The 17,143-nt window shown below is 36.8% G+C and overlaps 1 protein-coding gene across 4 annotated transcripts in view; it reads left to right on the top strand.

Moving 5' to 3' along the window:
• Positions 1-17,143, top strand: part of LOC121387329 (inositol-trisphosphate 3-kinase homolog) — a 100,153-nt gene that overhangs the window by 6,437 nt on the left and 76,573 nt on the right. The window contains exons 2-3 of one of the 4 annotated variants that reach the window (XM_041518366.1): positions 5,970-6,069; positions 13,683-13,866. In XM_041518366.1, the coding sequence (XP_041374300.1) occupies positions 13,786-13,866 (81 nt within the window). In that variant the 5' untranslated portion in view covers positions 5,970-6,069; positions 13,683-13,785. Of the gene's footprint in view, positions 1-5,969; positions 6,070-11,880; positions 12,002-13,682; positions 13,867-17,143 lie in introns of those variants that run through there. The other 3 variants (XM_041518367.1, XM_041518364.1, XM_041518361.1) reach the window with 3 other exon arrangements.

Raw genomic sequence — 17,143 nt, 5'->3', positions numbered from 1 at the left:
TGCCCAGAGGGCAAGTATGGGTTCACATTGAGGTTGCCCCTCCAAAAATTTGGTTTCCCTGATTTCATCTGTGTTTTGAAAATAGAGTTACACGTATATTTATATTCCAATAAAACAGCAACCAACATTATTATGCGACACAACTCGCCTTTTGGTGTAAAAAAAAAAAAGTCAGTCGTCCGACGGCAATAGTATCATAGAATTAAGTAGTCCGACTGAATATTTGGTCGTCACAGATGACCAGACGACCGTAAAAATTGAGCGACCAAATATTCAGTCGGACTACTTAATTGGATGTCAAACATTTGGTAACAGGAAACCTGTTACATTTTTTCCTGTATAGCAAGGGATCTTTCCTATGCACCATCCAACAGATAGGATAGCACATACCACAGTCTTAGGTATACTAGCAGCGCTCAATTTTTCCTGTTACCAAATGTTTGACATCCAATGGACAATCATTGTGCTCTAGTGGTGTTGTTAAACAACTAACTAACTACAACTTTGACTTCGACTTTAATTGACTTTGATACTTACATTGTCTTTGACTTTGATACTGACATTGACTTTGATATTGACATTGTCTTTGACTTTGATATTGACATTGTCTTTGACTTTGATATTGACATTGTCTTTGACTTTGATACTGACGTTGACATTGTCTTTGACTTTGATATTGACATTGATATTGTCTTTGACTTTGATATTGACATTGTCTTTTACTTTGATATTGACATTGTCTTTGATATTGACATTGTCATTGACTTTGATATTGACATTGTCTTTGACTCTGATATTGACATTGACATTGTCTTTGACTTTGATATTGACATTGACATTGTCTTTGACTTTGATATTGACATTGACATTGTCTTTGACTCTGATATTGACATTGTCTTTTACTTTGATACTGATATTGTCTTTGACATTGACATTGTCTTTGACTTTGATATTGACATTGTCTTTGACATTCACATTGTCTTTGACTCTGATATTGACATTGTCTTTGACTCTGACATTGACATTGTCTTTGACTCTGATATTGACATTGTTTTTGACTTTAACTTTGATATTGACATTGACATTGTCTTTGTCTTTGTCTTTGATATTGACTTTGTCTTTGTCTTTGACTTGCAGGGACCGGCCTCGGTGGCGTCGTGGTTAGGCCATCGGTCTACAGGCTGGTAGGTACTGGATTCGGATCCCAGTCAAGGCATGGGATTTTTAATCCAGATACCGACTCGAAACCCTGAGTGAGTGCTCCGCAAGGCTCAGTGAGTAGGTATAAACCACTTGCACCGACCAGTGATCCATAACTGGTTCAACAAAGGCCATGGTTTGTGCTATCCTGCCTGTGGGAAGCACAAATAAAAGATCCCTTGCTGCCTGTCGTAAAAGAGTAGCCTATGTGACGACAGTGGGTTTCCTCTAAAAAACAGTGTCAGAATGACCATATGTTTGACGTCCAATAGCTGATGATAAGATAAAAAATCAATGTGCTCTAGTGGTATCGTTAAATAAAATAAACTTTGACTTGCAGGGCGGGACGTAGCCTAGTGGTACAGCACTCGCTCGTCCTTAACCAATGTCTGACGCCATATAACCGTAAATAAAATTGTTGAGTGCGTCGTTAAATAAAACATTTCCTTCCTTGTCTTTGACTGATACTGACATTGTCTTAAACTTTGACATTGACATTGTCTTAAACTTTGACATTGACATTGTCTTTGACATTGACATTGTCTTTGACTTTGACTTTGATATTGACATTGACATTGTCTTTGACTTTGACTTTGACATTGACTTTGACATTGTCTTTGACTTTGACATTGTCTTTGACTTTGATACTGACATTGACTGACTTTGATACTGACATTGACTGACTTTGATACTGACATTGACTTTGATATTGACATTGTCTTTGACTTTGACATTGTCTTTGACTTTGACATTGTCTTTGACATTGTCTTTGACTTTGACATTGACATTGTCTTTGACTTTGACATTGTCTTTGACTTTGACATTGTCTTTGAATTTGACATTGACATTGTCTTTGACTTTGACATTGTCTTTGACGTTGACATTGACTTTGACATTGACATTGTCTTTGACTTTGACATTGTCTTTGACTTTGATATTGACATTGACATTGTCTTTGACTTTGACTTTGACATTGTCTTTGACTTTGATACTGACATTGACTTTGACTGATACTGACATTGACTTTGATATTGACTTTGACATTGTCTTTGACTTTGACATTGTCTTTGACTTTGACATTGTCTTTGACTTTGATATTGACATTGTCTTTGACTTTGATATTGTCTTTGATATTGACATTGTCTTTGACTTTGATATTGTCTTTGACTTTGATACTGACATTGTCTTTGACTTTGAAATTGACATTGTCTTTGACTTTGATATTGACATTGTCTTTGACTTTGATATTGGCATTGTCTTTGACTTTGATATTGTCTTTGACTTTGACATTGATTTTGTCTGACTTTGTTTTTGATATTGACATTGATTTTCACTGACAACAAATGTTAAAGATGCACAGAATCACCACACTCCCAGACATGATTAAATTAGACGTAGGATCGTTAAATTAAAATCTTTAATATTTTAACACCCCAAGGTTCAAAATTCATATTGTGTATTGGGAAGCAATGGTTGCTTTTCCATTTTAAACTACAAGCTAATACAGTGAAACCTCTTGTAAACTGGAATTACCTCAAAACCGGCCCCTGTGTAAACTGTAATTACCTCAAAACCGGACCCTCTGTAAACTGTAATTACCTCAAAACCGGACCCTCTGTAAACTGTAATTACCTCAAAACCGGACCCTCTGTTAACTGTAATTACCTCAAAACCGGACCCTCTGTAAACTGTAATTACCTCAAAACCGGACCCTCTGTAAACTGTAATTACCTCAAAACCGGACCCTGTGTAAACTGGAATTACCTCAAAACCGGACCCTCTGTAAACTGGAATTACCTCAAAACCGGACCCTGTGTAAACTGGAATTACCTCAAAACCAGACCCTCTGTAAAATGTAATACCCTCTGTAAACTGTAATTACCTCAAAACTGGACCCTCTGTAAACTGTAATACCCTCTGTAAACTAATTACCTCAAAACCAGACCCTCTGTAAACTGTAATTACCTCAAAACCGGACCCTCTGTAAACTGTAATTACCTCAAAACCAGACCCTCTGTAAACTGGAATTACCTCAAAACCGGACCCTCTGTAAACTGGAATTACCTCAAAATCGGACCCTCTGTAAACTGTAATACCCTCTGTAAACTGGAATTACCTCAAAACCGGACCCTCTGTAAACTGTAATTACCTCAAAACCAGACCCTCTGTAAACTGTAATTACCTCAAAACAGGACTTTTTTCGCGGCCCCTTTTTAAATATACATGTATGTACAGATGAGAACCTCTCTAAACCGGATACCTCTGAAACTTGACTTTTTACTTGGTCTGTATGGTGTCCGGTTTAGAGGAGTTTCACTGTACTTAAAATTTAGACTACTATTTACAATTAAAAACAACAAATTTTAAGCTAGAAGTCCCCCCCCCCCCATCCCCACCCCTAAAAAAGAGCAGAAATTTATAAGCAATTCTAAAAATCATTCTAAAATTCTGACAACTTATTATAATTAAAAACTACAAATTGTAAGCTAGAAGCAACATGGATTGATCCCAAACTGACTGCGCATCAAGCGAGCGCTTTGCCACTGGGCTACATTCCGCCCAAATACTAGAATTTTAGAAGCAATTCTAATAATCAGTATCAAATTTGACTGCTAATTAATTACTAATTAATTACTGATTACTCTTTAAACAGCAGTGTGGAAGACTTGAAACAAGCATGGATGAACTCATTAAAGTTAAATTATCACTCGTGAAGTTAAAGTTAAAAATTTATTTTGTTTAACGACACCACTAGAGCATATTGGTAACATTTGGTAACTTCGACATATAATTTTAGAGGAAACCCGCTATATTTTTCCATTAGTATGAAGGGATTTTTTATATGCACGATCACGCAGACAGGATAGCACATACCATGGCCTTTCAGTTTGATAAATCAGTTGTGGTGCACTGGTTGGAATGAAAACTAGCAACGTTCTAGAATCAATTCTAGACTGACCGCACATCAAACGAGTGCTTTACCACTGGGCTGCATCCCGCCCCCATTTAAAAAAAAAAAAATTGGTACATATTCTACAGACGTATATTTTGTGTAACAGCTGAAAAACACTTTTTAAAAGAAGTATTTTAAATATTTTGGTACAGTTATTTGACAAGATTTAATTAAAGGTCTATATCTGACAGCCCTTGCACTCACATGTTAGTACACAGGATGTATGTATACAAATACATGTAGTTTCCTCAATGAAAAGAGTGACCCTTCTGTACACAGTAAAACCTGTGTACTCCGACCACACATACTTTAGGACTAGGTGGTCTTTATATACAGGATACACTACATAACACAAGGGCAGTGCCTAGGGGGTGGAGTGGAGGAGTAAAACTGATCACGGCACAGTAATTACGGTCTTTTCTTGGTAAATCAAAAAGTGCACTTCTAAATTATAGGGTAACTTTTTCAATTAAAAAACAAATAATAAATTGTGAGGAGACAGGGCTTTCGATGACCCAGAAGCTCGGATCAAATACATGTGAAACCACAAATATGGTCACCACAAATCTGACACACAGTGACAAAGAGCTGAGTGTTATGCTAGGCTGAGACTACCAACTGCCAGCACAGAGTTGGCCAACTTCTACAACTGTCCATTTGCTAGTCTGAGCATTCTTACAACCAATGAGTTGTTAATGTGAGCGCACCCATCATAAGTCGGGAGTTGGTGAAATTACAACGCAACCGTCGAGTTGACCAACTTCGTCAGAACAGTTGACAGTCTGAGACTAGAGCATAAGTGACACGTCGAAATTGTCTCCCTTGAAAAACTAAACGTTGAGACTAATTGGTACTGAAATATTACATGGGTTTTTTAACAAGATTTTAACAATTTTTGTATTGAATTGAGAAGATACATGTTAAAGAACACTAACGTCCATTATGTAAAGGATTTTCAGGGTACTTAGAAGTTTAGGAAGAGGGTGCACACTCTCATTCAGTACTCCCCATTAGATCTACTCCTGCATAGAGAAAATAAAATACAACAAACGCACAAGATTCAAACTCAATGAAGACCCCCACCCTGCCAAGATCCTGCACCTGGCCTTCTTTAAGGGTGGGTTTTACACCCAATAGCCAGTGTATTTTTCATGCTGGGGTGTCGTTAAACATCTATTACATTCTATTCTTTAGGGATGGATTTAGGGTAACTAAGGGAAAAAGTGCACATGGACCAACTGACGAAAAGGGCATCCCACTGAATTTGTTTTTTTAAGCCAGAAAAAAGGCACTTAATTGTGTTTGGTGGGGGGGGGGGTAGGTCCCCTAGTCCCCTCTTGATCTGCCTCTGTAGTTAAAACAGGGTGGGACGTAGCCCAGTGGTAAAGCATTCGCCTGATGCGCAGTCGGTGTAGGATCGATCCCCGTCGGTGGACCTATTGGGCTATTTCTCGTTCCAGCCAATGCTCCACAACTGGTGTAACAAAGGCTGTGGTATGTACTGTCCTGTCTGTGGAATGGTGCATATGAAAGATCCCTTGCTGCTAATTGAAAAGAGTAGCCTGTGAAGTGGTGAAAGCAGGTTTCCTCTCTCAATATCTGTGTGGTCCTTTACCATATGTCTGACGCCATATAACCGTAAATAAAATGTGCATCTTTAAATAAAACATTTCCTTCCTTCCGGTAGTTGAAATCTTTTCAGAAGTAAACGGTAAACATCCTGATTGAATGAGTTAAATCTGTAACAAGTGTAAATCGGACCTTTCCTGTGGATTCCCATAGATTCCCTATACACACAACATTCTTTGGTGTCCAGGTAGAGTAAAGCATTTTGATGTGGCCTGGAATAGATCTGCACCCATTGTTAGCAACATTTCTGACTGTGTGACGTAAATGACACACTGACAGGATCACAGGTTTGTTTACTTGGTCACACACTGACGAGTGATGTACGTTGATTGGCAGTTTAATATTTACTTTACTCGTAGTGTTAATAGAAACACATCCAAAAATTTGTACATGTATTACAAAGTTCGAGGGTTTTTTGTGGATGTTTTTTTTTTTAGCTGAGCTTTATATAATCATTTATTGTGTGAGTATATATTTGAAGTTAAGACATTTTTGTTGTCAGTTTATTGTTGTATTTATTGACTTTTTTTTTAGCTGAGATTTTTATAATAATTGACTTTATTATGTGAATGCGAGTTTAATATTTACTTTACTTGTAACATTAATAAAAACACGTCTGAAAATTTGTTCTTATATTAAAAGTAGTTTTTTTTGTGGATTTTGTTTTTATCTAAATATTTATAGGATATTAAATGAGCTTTTATTTTCTATCATTTTTATGTCCCGAGTGAAATAATTTTCAATTGTCACGAGCTTTAGTGAGTGACAATGAAAATTATTTCACGAGGGACATAAACATGATATGAAATGATATCGAGTTTAATATCCTATTTATTACCAATAATCAATCTTAATTTATATCACTCATCTCGTTTCGTTGACTTTCCTGTAAGATTGTAGTGTGCCAATTAATGACATCATCGTGTGATGTCGAAAGTGTTACATCCACTTGGTGTTCTAGTGGGACGTATCACTTTGATATGTACCAAGATATTTGTAACCATATGGGTAATAAACTCCCATAATAAATGACTATCATTTATTATGCAAATTTATTTAAAGTTTGTTACATTTGTTGTTAGTTTAATTGTTGCATTATTTAATGATGTTTTTATAATAATTTATTATTTATAACTTATTTCAGTTAATTCATTGAAAAATTTACTGCATCAAGTAAATTAGGTGTAAATGAATGTTTAAAAAAAAATGTATTCACCATTCTATAATATTCTGTTTTGCTGATACAACTTCCTGGGTCCTGTTGACCACCTGTCCTCTGTTTCCACCCTGAATAGAGGGTAGGCCTTTTTGTAACAGGGAAAGGTGAATAATAATATTAAATAAATAAAATAAAAAATAGAACAAAATATCATTGAAGTTTTATAGTATAGTTTGCTGGTAAATAAATTTTATTTTGCTCATTAATTAATATTTGTAATTGTGTTAAGGTTGTTTATAATGGATTTTTGTGAATGACTATTTTTGTATTTATTAATGTTTTTTATTTTTTTATTAATGATTTTTTATTTATGTTATGGGCTTTTATGATAAATTATTTTGTGAGTATATTAAAAGAAATAATAATGATTTAATTTGAGATGTAAATATTTTGAATAATTTATTTTCGGAGTTTAGGTAAAAAAAACCCAGTGCTTTCATTTTAAAAAAGTAAAAAAGATATTTCAGTTTACTGCCATTCAAGATTTAACCATTGCAGCTGTCCCATAAGTGGGCCCACTGAGCTATTTCTCATTCCAGCCAGTGCACCATCACTGGTGTAACAAAAGCTGTGGTATGTGCTATCTTGTGTGTGGCAGAGGTCTAGCTTCCATATACGCAGGTATGCAGCTGTGTACCACCTGAGATTACAAATATGTTTAAAAAAAATTAAAACATATGATATAAACGCACAGCCAATAGAGTTTTATTCCATCGCCGAAAAAGTCTGCGTATCACGTGAAAATTCCAAATTAGATCCCCGTGTGGGATGCTGCATATAAAAGATCCCTTGCTGCCAATTGAAAAGGAGTAGCCCATGAAGTGGTGACAGTGGGTTTCATCTCTTGCTTGAGGCGGGTCGGTCTGGGATCGATTCCTGTCGGTGAGCCCATTGGGCTATTTCTCGCTCCAGCCAGTGCACCACGACTGGTATATCAAAGACCGTGGTATGTGTTATCCTGTCTGTGGGATGGTGCATATAAAAGATCCCTTGCTGCTAATCGAAAAGAGTAGCCCATGAAGTGGTATCTGTGTGGTCCTTAACCATATGTCTGATGCCATATAACCGTAAATAAAATGTGTTGAATGCATTGTTAAATAAAACAATTCCTTCCATTACAGCTGGAAAAGAAATTATTATATTATGGCTTGAAACAAAAAGAGCTGAGTCATTGCTTTATTATTATGAATATTGCTTTAGGTTAGTTTGTATAAATATAGTTCTTTTAAAGTACTTTTGAATATATTTTACTTTAGAACACATAAAGTGATATTTTAGTTTATTATCATTCAATCATTGCCATAGGAAAAGTAACCCCTGTGTCTGACCTTCAAAGTTAGTCAAGGAGACACATAAAATATATAATATTGAAAATGATAAGATTGACATAATACCCATGATGCAGGTTATCAAATAGTGCACAGTGTTACAATTACAAGAAATTATTTGATATTCTTGTATTAAAAGACCCACCCTCACCAAAAACAAACATACCCCCCCCCCCCCAAAAAAAACCCCCAACCCACCACCAGTAAAAAATGCAGGACAATATTCAAAGCAAGAATTTGTAAAAAAAAAATTCGTTATCCCCTGACAGAACCATCAGAGGGTACTATAGGTCTCTTTCTGTTCCACTTTCTCATTTCTGTTTTTTTTTGCAATGCCTCAAGAGATAGAACTGAAATTTTACGTGAGACTAAGTGACAACATGTCGGACAAGTTCTCGAAATTTTGTCATCGTGATAAATCCTGGTTGCCCATGACAGCGTACATCTATTGTCCGATTTATCACAGAAATTAACCAATGGAAAAAAGGCTTATATGAAAGTTGTATTAGAATCTATAATTTACAGAACTATTCATAAACTTCTCAACATCAAGACTATCTGACACTGTTTGGTATATTTTATAAGAATTGTTTGTAGTTTTTTGTGAATTTATTGATGTATAACAGTCACAAATTGTATAAAATCACTTTTAATTTTATATTAAATTTGTGACTCATATATCGATAAAAAAGCCAAACAATTTTTATAGTATTATTACACTTCTATTTAGTTAAAATATGCAAAAAATCAGTTTCTAACGTCCTTTCCATGACCTGTTTAACATAATGACGTCACATTTGATATAATGACGTCATATTCTGAGGTGTATTGAAGGATTTAACATTAATGTTTTTAGTGACGTCATCAAATCACAGGGGCGGGACCTAGCCCAGTGGTATAGCATTCGCCTGATACGTGGTCGGTCTAAGATCGATCCCCGTCGGTGGACCCATTGGGCGATTTCTCATTCCAGCCAGTGCTCCACAACTGGTGTAACAAAGGCCGTGGTATGTACTATCCTATCTGTGGGATGGTGCATATAAAAGATCCCTTGCTGCTAATCGAAAAGCCCAGTGGTACAGCGTTCACTCGATGCACGGTTGGTGTGGGATCGATCCCCATCAGTGGGCCCATTGGGCTATTTCTTGTTCCAGCCAGTGCACCAGGACTGGTATATCAAACGATGTGGTATGTACTACCCAGTCTGTGGGATGGTGCATATAAAAGATCCCTTGCTGCTAATTGAAAAGAGTAGCTCATGAAGTGGCGACAGCGTGTTTCCTCTCTCAATATCTGTGTGGTCCTTAACCATATGTCTGACGCCATATAACCGTGAATACAATGTGTTGAGTGCGTCGTTAAATAAAAAAATTCTTTCTTTCATCCCTTTAACTGGTAGTCATTTAGTATCAGAGCTTGAAATTAATCATGGCAGCAACGGCAACTGCTGTAGGTTCCATTAGACCAAATCAATTCCTATTGCCGGTAATGTTAACGTTTACTAATAAAACTGATATAAGCAGCATTTCAACACACCCAGGAAGTACAGCAATAGAAAGTGTGGCACCTCACATCTAATCTAGCTGCAAGAAAATGGGGGGTCACGTATCATTTAAGAGATTTAATTTATGTTTTTAATAGCAACCGTCATTTTTGCTGAAAATTGCAGTTCCATTTTTGGGGGTACCCCGCATTAGTTTCAACCTCTGGTATATACTGCATAACAACTGTATAACAAATAAAAGTGTATTTATTTATTGTCAATGGATAATAGTATTAGCACAAATAATCAATGTCACATATTACTACCAATCACACCCACAGCTGCTTTTACTCCGTAAATATTTGACGGTGCACGTCGAACCTTGACACGGTACTCTCTTCTTTGGTACTATGCAACCTGTAGAATAAGTTGTATAATGGTGGAAAGATTGTAGTTGTATAAATAATGACACACTAACGTCATGTTTAGATCATATCAAGAAGCATTTCAGCAACAAATATAATATTCAGTTATAACACAGTTGAATCTGCTTTAAGGGTACTTTATATATACTAACCATCTATTTATAAAAATTAAATCCAGTACAATGAGCACTTTTTTATGCCAGATAGAAAACACTAGATACCAATCACATGTCCATAAAGATTACCCTGTATAAATAAATGTATAATATTCTTTACAGGTTAATAACAAATATGGTTTAAAAGCCTAATTTTTATTTGAGGGATATCCATTATTTTATATTGAATTTACTAAATACTAAATACACGTATGTAGTAACACTAGTTATGTAAATCTCTGAACCAAACATAATTAGTACTGGGGGCTTTATTTGTTAGGCTATATGCAAAAGGTCAGATTGGAGTTCATACCTGTGTAACGAGATTACCTGTGTAATACCCTCCTAACTACAAGCGGTAATTAAAACAAAACCAGCTTCCATTGACAGAACACGTACAGGTATGTTCACCTTTTATAACAGAAATAATATTTAAAAAAATGTTTTTAGGTTTACCAAAAACTTCTTCGCAAATTCTGTTGTTATTGGCAAATTTCACTTGTGAAAATAGGTTTACTCAAATCATTTTTACAAATTCCAATGTTATTGGCAAATTTCAGTTGTGAAAACAGGTTTACTCAAAACATTTTTACAAATTCCAGTGTTATTGGCAAATTTCAGTTGTGGTAACAGGTTTACTCAAAACATTTTTACAAATTCCATTGTTATTGACAAACAGTTGGGGAAATATTCAGGAAGGAAACAAGGGGTTTTAAAAATAATTCAGGCAAGTGCTTGGTCTCTCAAGGATATAATTAAATGGCATTGAACAAGAAAAATGGGAGAAAACTGGGATTTTAAACAGTAGTAGAAGATTACTGTGAACTTTACCTCATAGAACAGGATGAAAGCAATTACCTCAACAGTTCAATGTGATGGGCTGTCATTAAACAAACTCTCTATCTCTGACTGTCTGTCTGTGTGTGTGTCTCTCTCTCTCCCTCTGCCTGTCTCTCTTTCTGTCCCTCTTTCTCTCTTTCCTTTCTCTTTCTCCCTTTCTCTCTCCCTCCCTATCTCTTTCACTCTTTTTGTCTCTGTCTCTATTGCTCACCTCTTTCCCTCTCCCCCTCTCTCTTTTTTTATCTCTCTCTTCTTACCCCCCTCTCTCTCTCTCCCTCTTCCTCTCTCTCTCTCTCTCTCTCTCTCTCTCTCTCTCTCTCTCTCTCTCTCTCTCTCTCTCTCTCTCTCTCTCTCTCTCATTCTCCCTCCCTCCCTCTCTCTCTCTCTCTCTCTCTCTCTCTCTCTCTCTCTCTCTCTCTCTCTCTCTCTCTCTCTCTCTCTCTCTCTCTCTCTCTCTCTCTCCATCACTTTCCCTTCTCTCCTCTCTCCACCTCTCTCATATCCACATGCCAAACAGCATGCCGAAAATTTACAAAAATAGCTTTTTATGCCAGTTTCATTTCAGAAGACCTTTTGATTGATTGAAACATATTTGATTGCTTTTGGAGAACAAATGGATTAGGCACAAGTTGTAAAACTTACAAGGCCTTCTCCATATTATATACACGTCACGACAGTTATATTTTTGCAGTTTAAATATAGAGAAAAGGAAAGAAAGAAGAAAAGAAAGAAAGACCGACAGAAGTAGTGAAAGTTCTCTGTGTGTTAGGTAATCAGACAGCAAGTTTGCTACAATTAAAACACCAACAGGCATTGCAATCTGATTATGTAGAAAATACAAAAATGACCCTACGTCATTTACTAATTAAGGGAAACATTTTGTTTGATTTATAGGGAATAACTGGTTACTGTCTTAAGATATCGGCTATATCCTGCGAAGGTTAGAAAGGCGAATGCAGCGAGGCTCTGCCGAGCTGCATTCGCCATTCGACCTGAGCCAATATCTTAAGACAGTAACCAGTTATTTCTTTTATTCTGTAATTCTACAGGAATATTCGGAAAATTATTATTTATTCCAGTTTTGTGTTCGCAAATCGAGTATTGTCAACCTAGTAAGGCTTTTGCCGTATGACATCATACAAGATGCATGACGTCATTATTGCTACATTCGGTCACATTAAAAAACCGTTTCTAAACTCTAATTCATAACTAAATATACAAGTTTAGTATTGTTATCGCTAAAGTTCTTTGTATTTACAGCACTTCAACAAATGATTTAAAGAGTATGTTTATTGAAAATCTACTCTAAAATACTCGAGTCGAGTCGGGCTTATGTCACGTGACCTATATTTGTGGTCAGTGGCAGAAAATATAGAGATTTATCTAGTCATCATATCTTGCCCATGTATATAATGATTGCTGGATAAATATATTATTTACCCTATATATACCTGTTATAATATATTTATATTATAATGTGCTTACCCATTTACATGGTTGATCCGATTTTATTATGCTATTCTGTTCAGGTCCACATCTGTGTATAATATGTGAAAATAGCTTTAGGCTTCCATATGAACTTTAGATCACGTCATGACATTCGTAGTGGATGGTAATAGCCACCTTTAATTTGATTGTCACGTGTATGTCTGTTCTAGCATCACTCTTTCTTGGTCTCACCAACCACTCTCTCTCTTTCTGTCACCCCTTTATCTCTGTATCTGTCTGTCTGATGTAAAATGTCTGTCTGTCTGTCTCTCTCTCCTCTGTTCTGACTCTCCTCTGGCTCTATTGGTGTGGTGTGTTTTTTGTCTCTCTATCTTGTTTGTATCTGTCTTGTCTCTGTCTGTCTCTCTCTCTCTTTCTGTCTCTGTCTCTTGTCTCTGTTTCTCTCTATCTCTCTTGTGTGTCCTCTATCTCTGTCTCTCTTTCTGTCTGAATCTTCTCTCTCTCTCTCTCTCTCTCTCTCTCTCTCTCTCTCTCTCTCTCTCTCTCTCTCTCTCTCTGTGTGTCTCTCTCTCTCTCTCTCTCTCTGTCTCTCTGTCTGTCTCTCTCCTACTCCCTATCTATCTTTCCCTCTGCCCCTTTTTTCTCCCTCTCTCATTCTGTCTCTTCCCTGTTTCCTTTTCTCTGCCTTTCTTTGTCACAGATGGGCAGAACATAGCCTAGTGGTAAAGCATGCCTGGTTTAGGATTGATCCCCATCAGTGGGCCCATTGGGCTATTTCTCGTTCCCGCCAGTGGTGTAAGAAAAGCTGTTGTGCTATCCTGTGTGGGATAATGTAAAAGATCCCTTGCTGCTAATTAGTCGCAAAGTGTAGCCCGTTGAGTGGCGGCAGCAGGTTTCATCTCTGATTATCTCTGTGGTCCTGAACCATATATCCAACACCATATAACCATAATTACAATGTGTTACATCTTTAAATAAAATACTTTTTTTCTTTGTCACAGATATCACCTGGAGAGAGTTGTGACACACAGTTCTGTTTGGATGTGATCATCGGTCAGTGTGCTGTGGTCAGTCAGAGAATGGACAGTTAGGACCGGTCAAGACATGGACAGTGTCCCTCGTGTTGTGACTCCACGGAAACATGCGCACTGCTACAAGAATGTAGTTGCGTTTCCTCCACACACGGTAAGGCATCGACAATATTTAAGGATTGTCTGTTATTTCTTTTACGCTCTTTGGGGTATGAACAAAGAAAGAAGTGTTTTATTTAACGACGCACTCTACACATTTTATTTACGGTTATATGGCGTCAGACATATGGTTAAGGACCACACAGATTGTTTTAGAGGAAACCCACTGTCTCCACATAGGCTACTCTTTTATGACAGGCAGCACGGGATCTTTTATTTGTGCTTCCCACAGGCAGGATAGCACAAACCATAGCCTTTGTTGAACCAGTTATGGATCACTGGTCGCTGCAAGTGGTTTACACCTACCCATAGAGCCTTGTGGAGCACTCACTCAGGGTTTGGATTCGGTATCTGGATTAAAAATTCCATGCCTCGACTGGGATCCGAACCCAGTACCTACCAGCCTGTAGACCGATGGCCTAACCACGATGTCACCGAGGCCGGTTTGGGATATGAACAAAACAAGTTATCCACAAACTGTGTGAGGGTTGAGACATAGCCCAGTGGATACACACAGTCGGTCTGGGATCGATCCCCGTCAGTGGGCCCATTGGGCTATTTCTCGCTCCAGCCAGTGCACCACGACTGGTACATCAAAGGCTGTGTACCTGTCTACAGGATGGTGCATATAAAAGATCCCTTGCTGTTAAGCGGGTTTCCTCTCTCAGTATCTGTGTAGTCCTTAATCATATGACCGACGCCATATAACCGTAAATAAAATGTGTTGAGTGCATCGTTAAATAAAACATTTTTCTTTTTCCACAAACTGTGTGAATTGGCGAAGCCGTTCTCACATAAGTTTGCAGATGTTTTTTTTAGTTCGTACCCAAGAGGCGGATCTGGGGGGTGGGGTGGGGGGACAGTTATAATTTTAATATATATATTAATTTTCATTTTTTTACAATCCCCTTGAAACCTCCCCCAAAGTTCCATTGGCATTCCGCCTTATGTCATTGGGGCTCCCCCTAAATGGATTTTCTGGATCCGCCACTGTACCCAGATGAACATAAAAGAAGTAACAGACAGTACTTATAATTAAATTTGAATCAATACTTGCTAATAATAACACTGAAATGTCATACTTTATTTTGAATTATGTTTGTTCCATAAACAATAACGCTCAATAAGACAACTTGCCCATATAAAATGACGTCATCAGATACGACGTTCCCTGACGGCGTAATTTTTACGTTTGAGGAATAAACAAACTCCCGTTGCTATGTCTGGACCAATGGGATGATGTTATGTTGTAATGAATGTAGCAGAAACTTAATTATACTGATATGATTGAATTTTGTAGCCATTGGAAGATGCCAGGAACTTGGGTGGAGGGTGGGGTAGGGTGGGTGGGTGATCATTATAAATTCAGATATTTCTGGATTGATCTGGAATTCCAGACATTCAGTAGCAGTTTATTGTAGGAAACGGTTTGTTACAGGAAACAGAACATGTCCTAATTACTATGATATCCGGTTTATTGTAGGAAACAGAACATGTCATAATTACTATGATGTCCGGTTTGTTATAGGAAACAGAACATGTCCTAATTACTATGATATCCGGTTTATTATAGGAAACAGAACATATCCTAATTACTATGATATCCGGTTTGTTATAGGAAACAGAACATGTCCTAATTACTATGATATCCGGTTTGTTACAGGAAACAGAACATGTCCTAATTACTGTGATATCCGGTTTGTTACAGGACACAGAACATGTCCCAATTACTGTGATATCCGGTTTGTTACAGGACACAGAACATGTCCCAATTACTATGATATCCGGTTTGTTATAGGACACAGAACATGTCCCAATTACTATGATATCTGGTTTATTATAGGAAACAGAACATGTCCTAATTACTATGATATCCGGTTTGTTATAGGAAACAGAACATGTCCTAATTACTGTGATATCCGGTTTGTTATAGGACACAGAACATGTCATAATTACTATGATATCCGGTTTGTTATAGGACACAGAACATGTCCCAATTACTATGATATCTGGTTTATTGTAGGAAACAGAACATGTCCTAATTACTATTATATCCGGTTTGTTATAGGAAACAGAACATGTCCTAATTACTATGATATCCGGTTTATTGTAGGAAACAGAACATGTCCTAATTACTATGATATCTGGTTTGTTATAGGAAACAGAACATGTCCCAATTACTATGATATCCGGTTTGTTATAGGAAACAGAACATGTCCTAATTACTATGATATCCTGTTTGTTGTAAGAAACAGAACATGTCCTAATTACTATGATATCCGGTTTGTTACAGGAAACAGAACATGTCCTAATCACTATGATATCCGGTTTATTGTAGGAAACAGAACATGTCCTAATTACTATGATATCTGGTTTGTTATAGGAAACAGAACATGTCCCAATTACTATGATATCTGGTTTGTTATAGGAAACAGAACATGTCCTAATTACTATGATATCCTGTTTGTTGTAAGAAACAGAACATGTCCTAATTACTATGATATCCGGTTTGTTACAGGAAACAGAACATGTCCTAATTACTATGATATCCGGTTTATTGTAGGAAACAGAACATGTCATAATTACTATGATGTCCGGTTTGTTATAGGAAACAGAACATGTCCTAATTACTATGATATCCGGTTTGTTGTAGGAAACAGAACATGTCATAATTACTATGATATCCAGTTTGTTATAGGAAACAGAACATGTCCTACTTACTATGATATCCGATTTGTTATAGGAAACAGAACATGTCCTAATTACTATGATATCCGGTCTGTTATAGGAAATGGAACGTATCCTAATTAACAATGATGTCATCTAAAGATTAACAGTGTTTGCTCTGTGTTTCTGAGAGATGAACTTACTTGTATGTTTTTAGGAAGATATTAGTGTGGAGTACATAATTACACCTACGTACCGATAAGATAGACCACAGTAATTAACAAGGACTGATTATTGTTCATGGTTATGTGCTCTTAAGGAATCATTGCTCTTATGATGGATCTAGGTTGTAATGGTCACTAATGGAATTCTGTTTACTTTGTTACCACCTGCGTAGTGTCCACTGATAATGGTTGTTTGGATCAACAACTTAAAAGAGAAAAACCAAGAGGATTCTACAGGGGTCAAACTTAAAGGGACAGTCCTGTATTTGTTGCTGTTGTAAGATGTTCCGACTGATAAAATATTGTAACGACTAAAATTACATACTAAATATTGTTTCTTCTTTTGAATATATGTATCTGTATATTCAGTGTTTCTTCTTG

The sequence above is a fragment of the Gigantopelta aegis genome, chromosome 13, assembly GCF_016097555.1.
Source record: "Gigantopelta aegis isolate Gae_Host chromosome 13, Gae_host_genome, whole genome shotgun sequence".
NCBI classification, from domain to species: Eukaryota; Metazoa; Mollusca; class Gastropoda; order Neomphalida; family Peltospiridae; genus Gigantopelta; species Gigantopelta aegis.
This window is presented reverse-complemented; position numbering and strand designations above follow the sequence as displayed.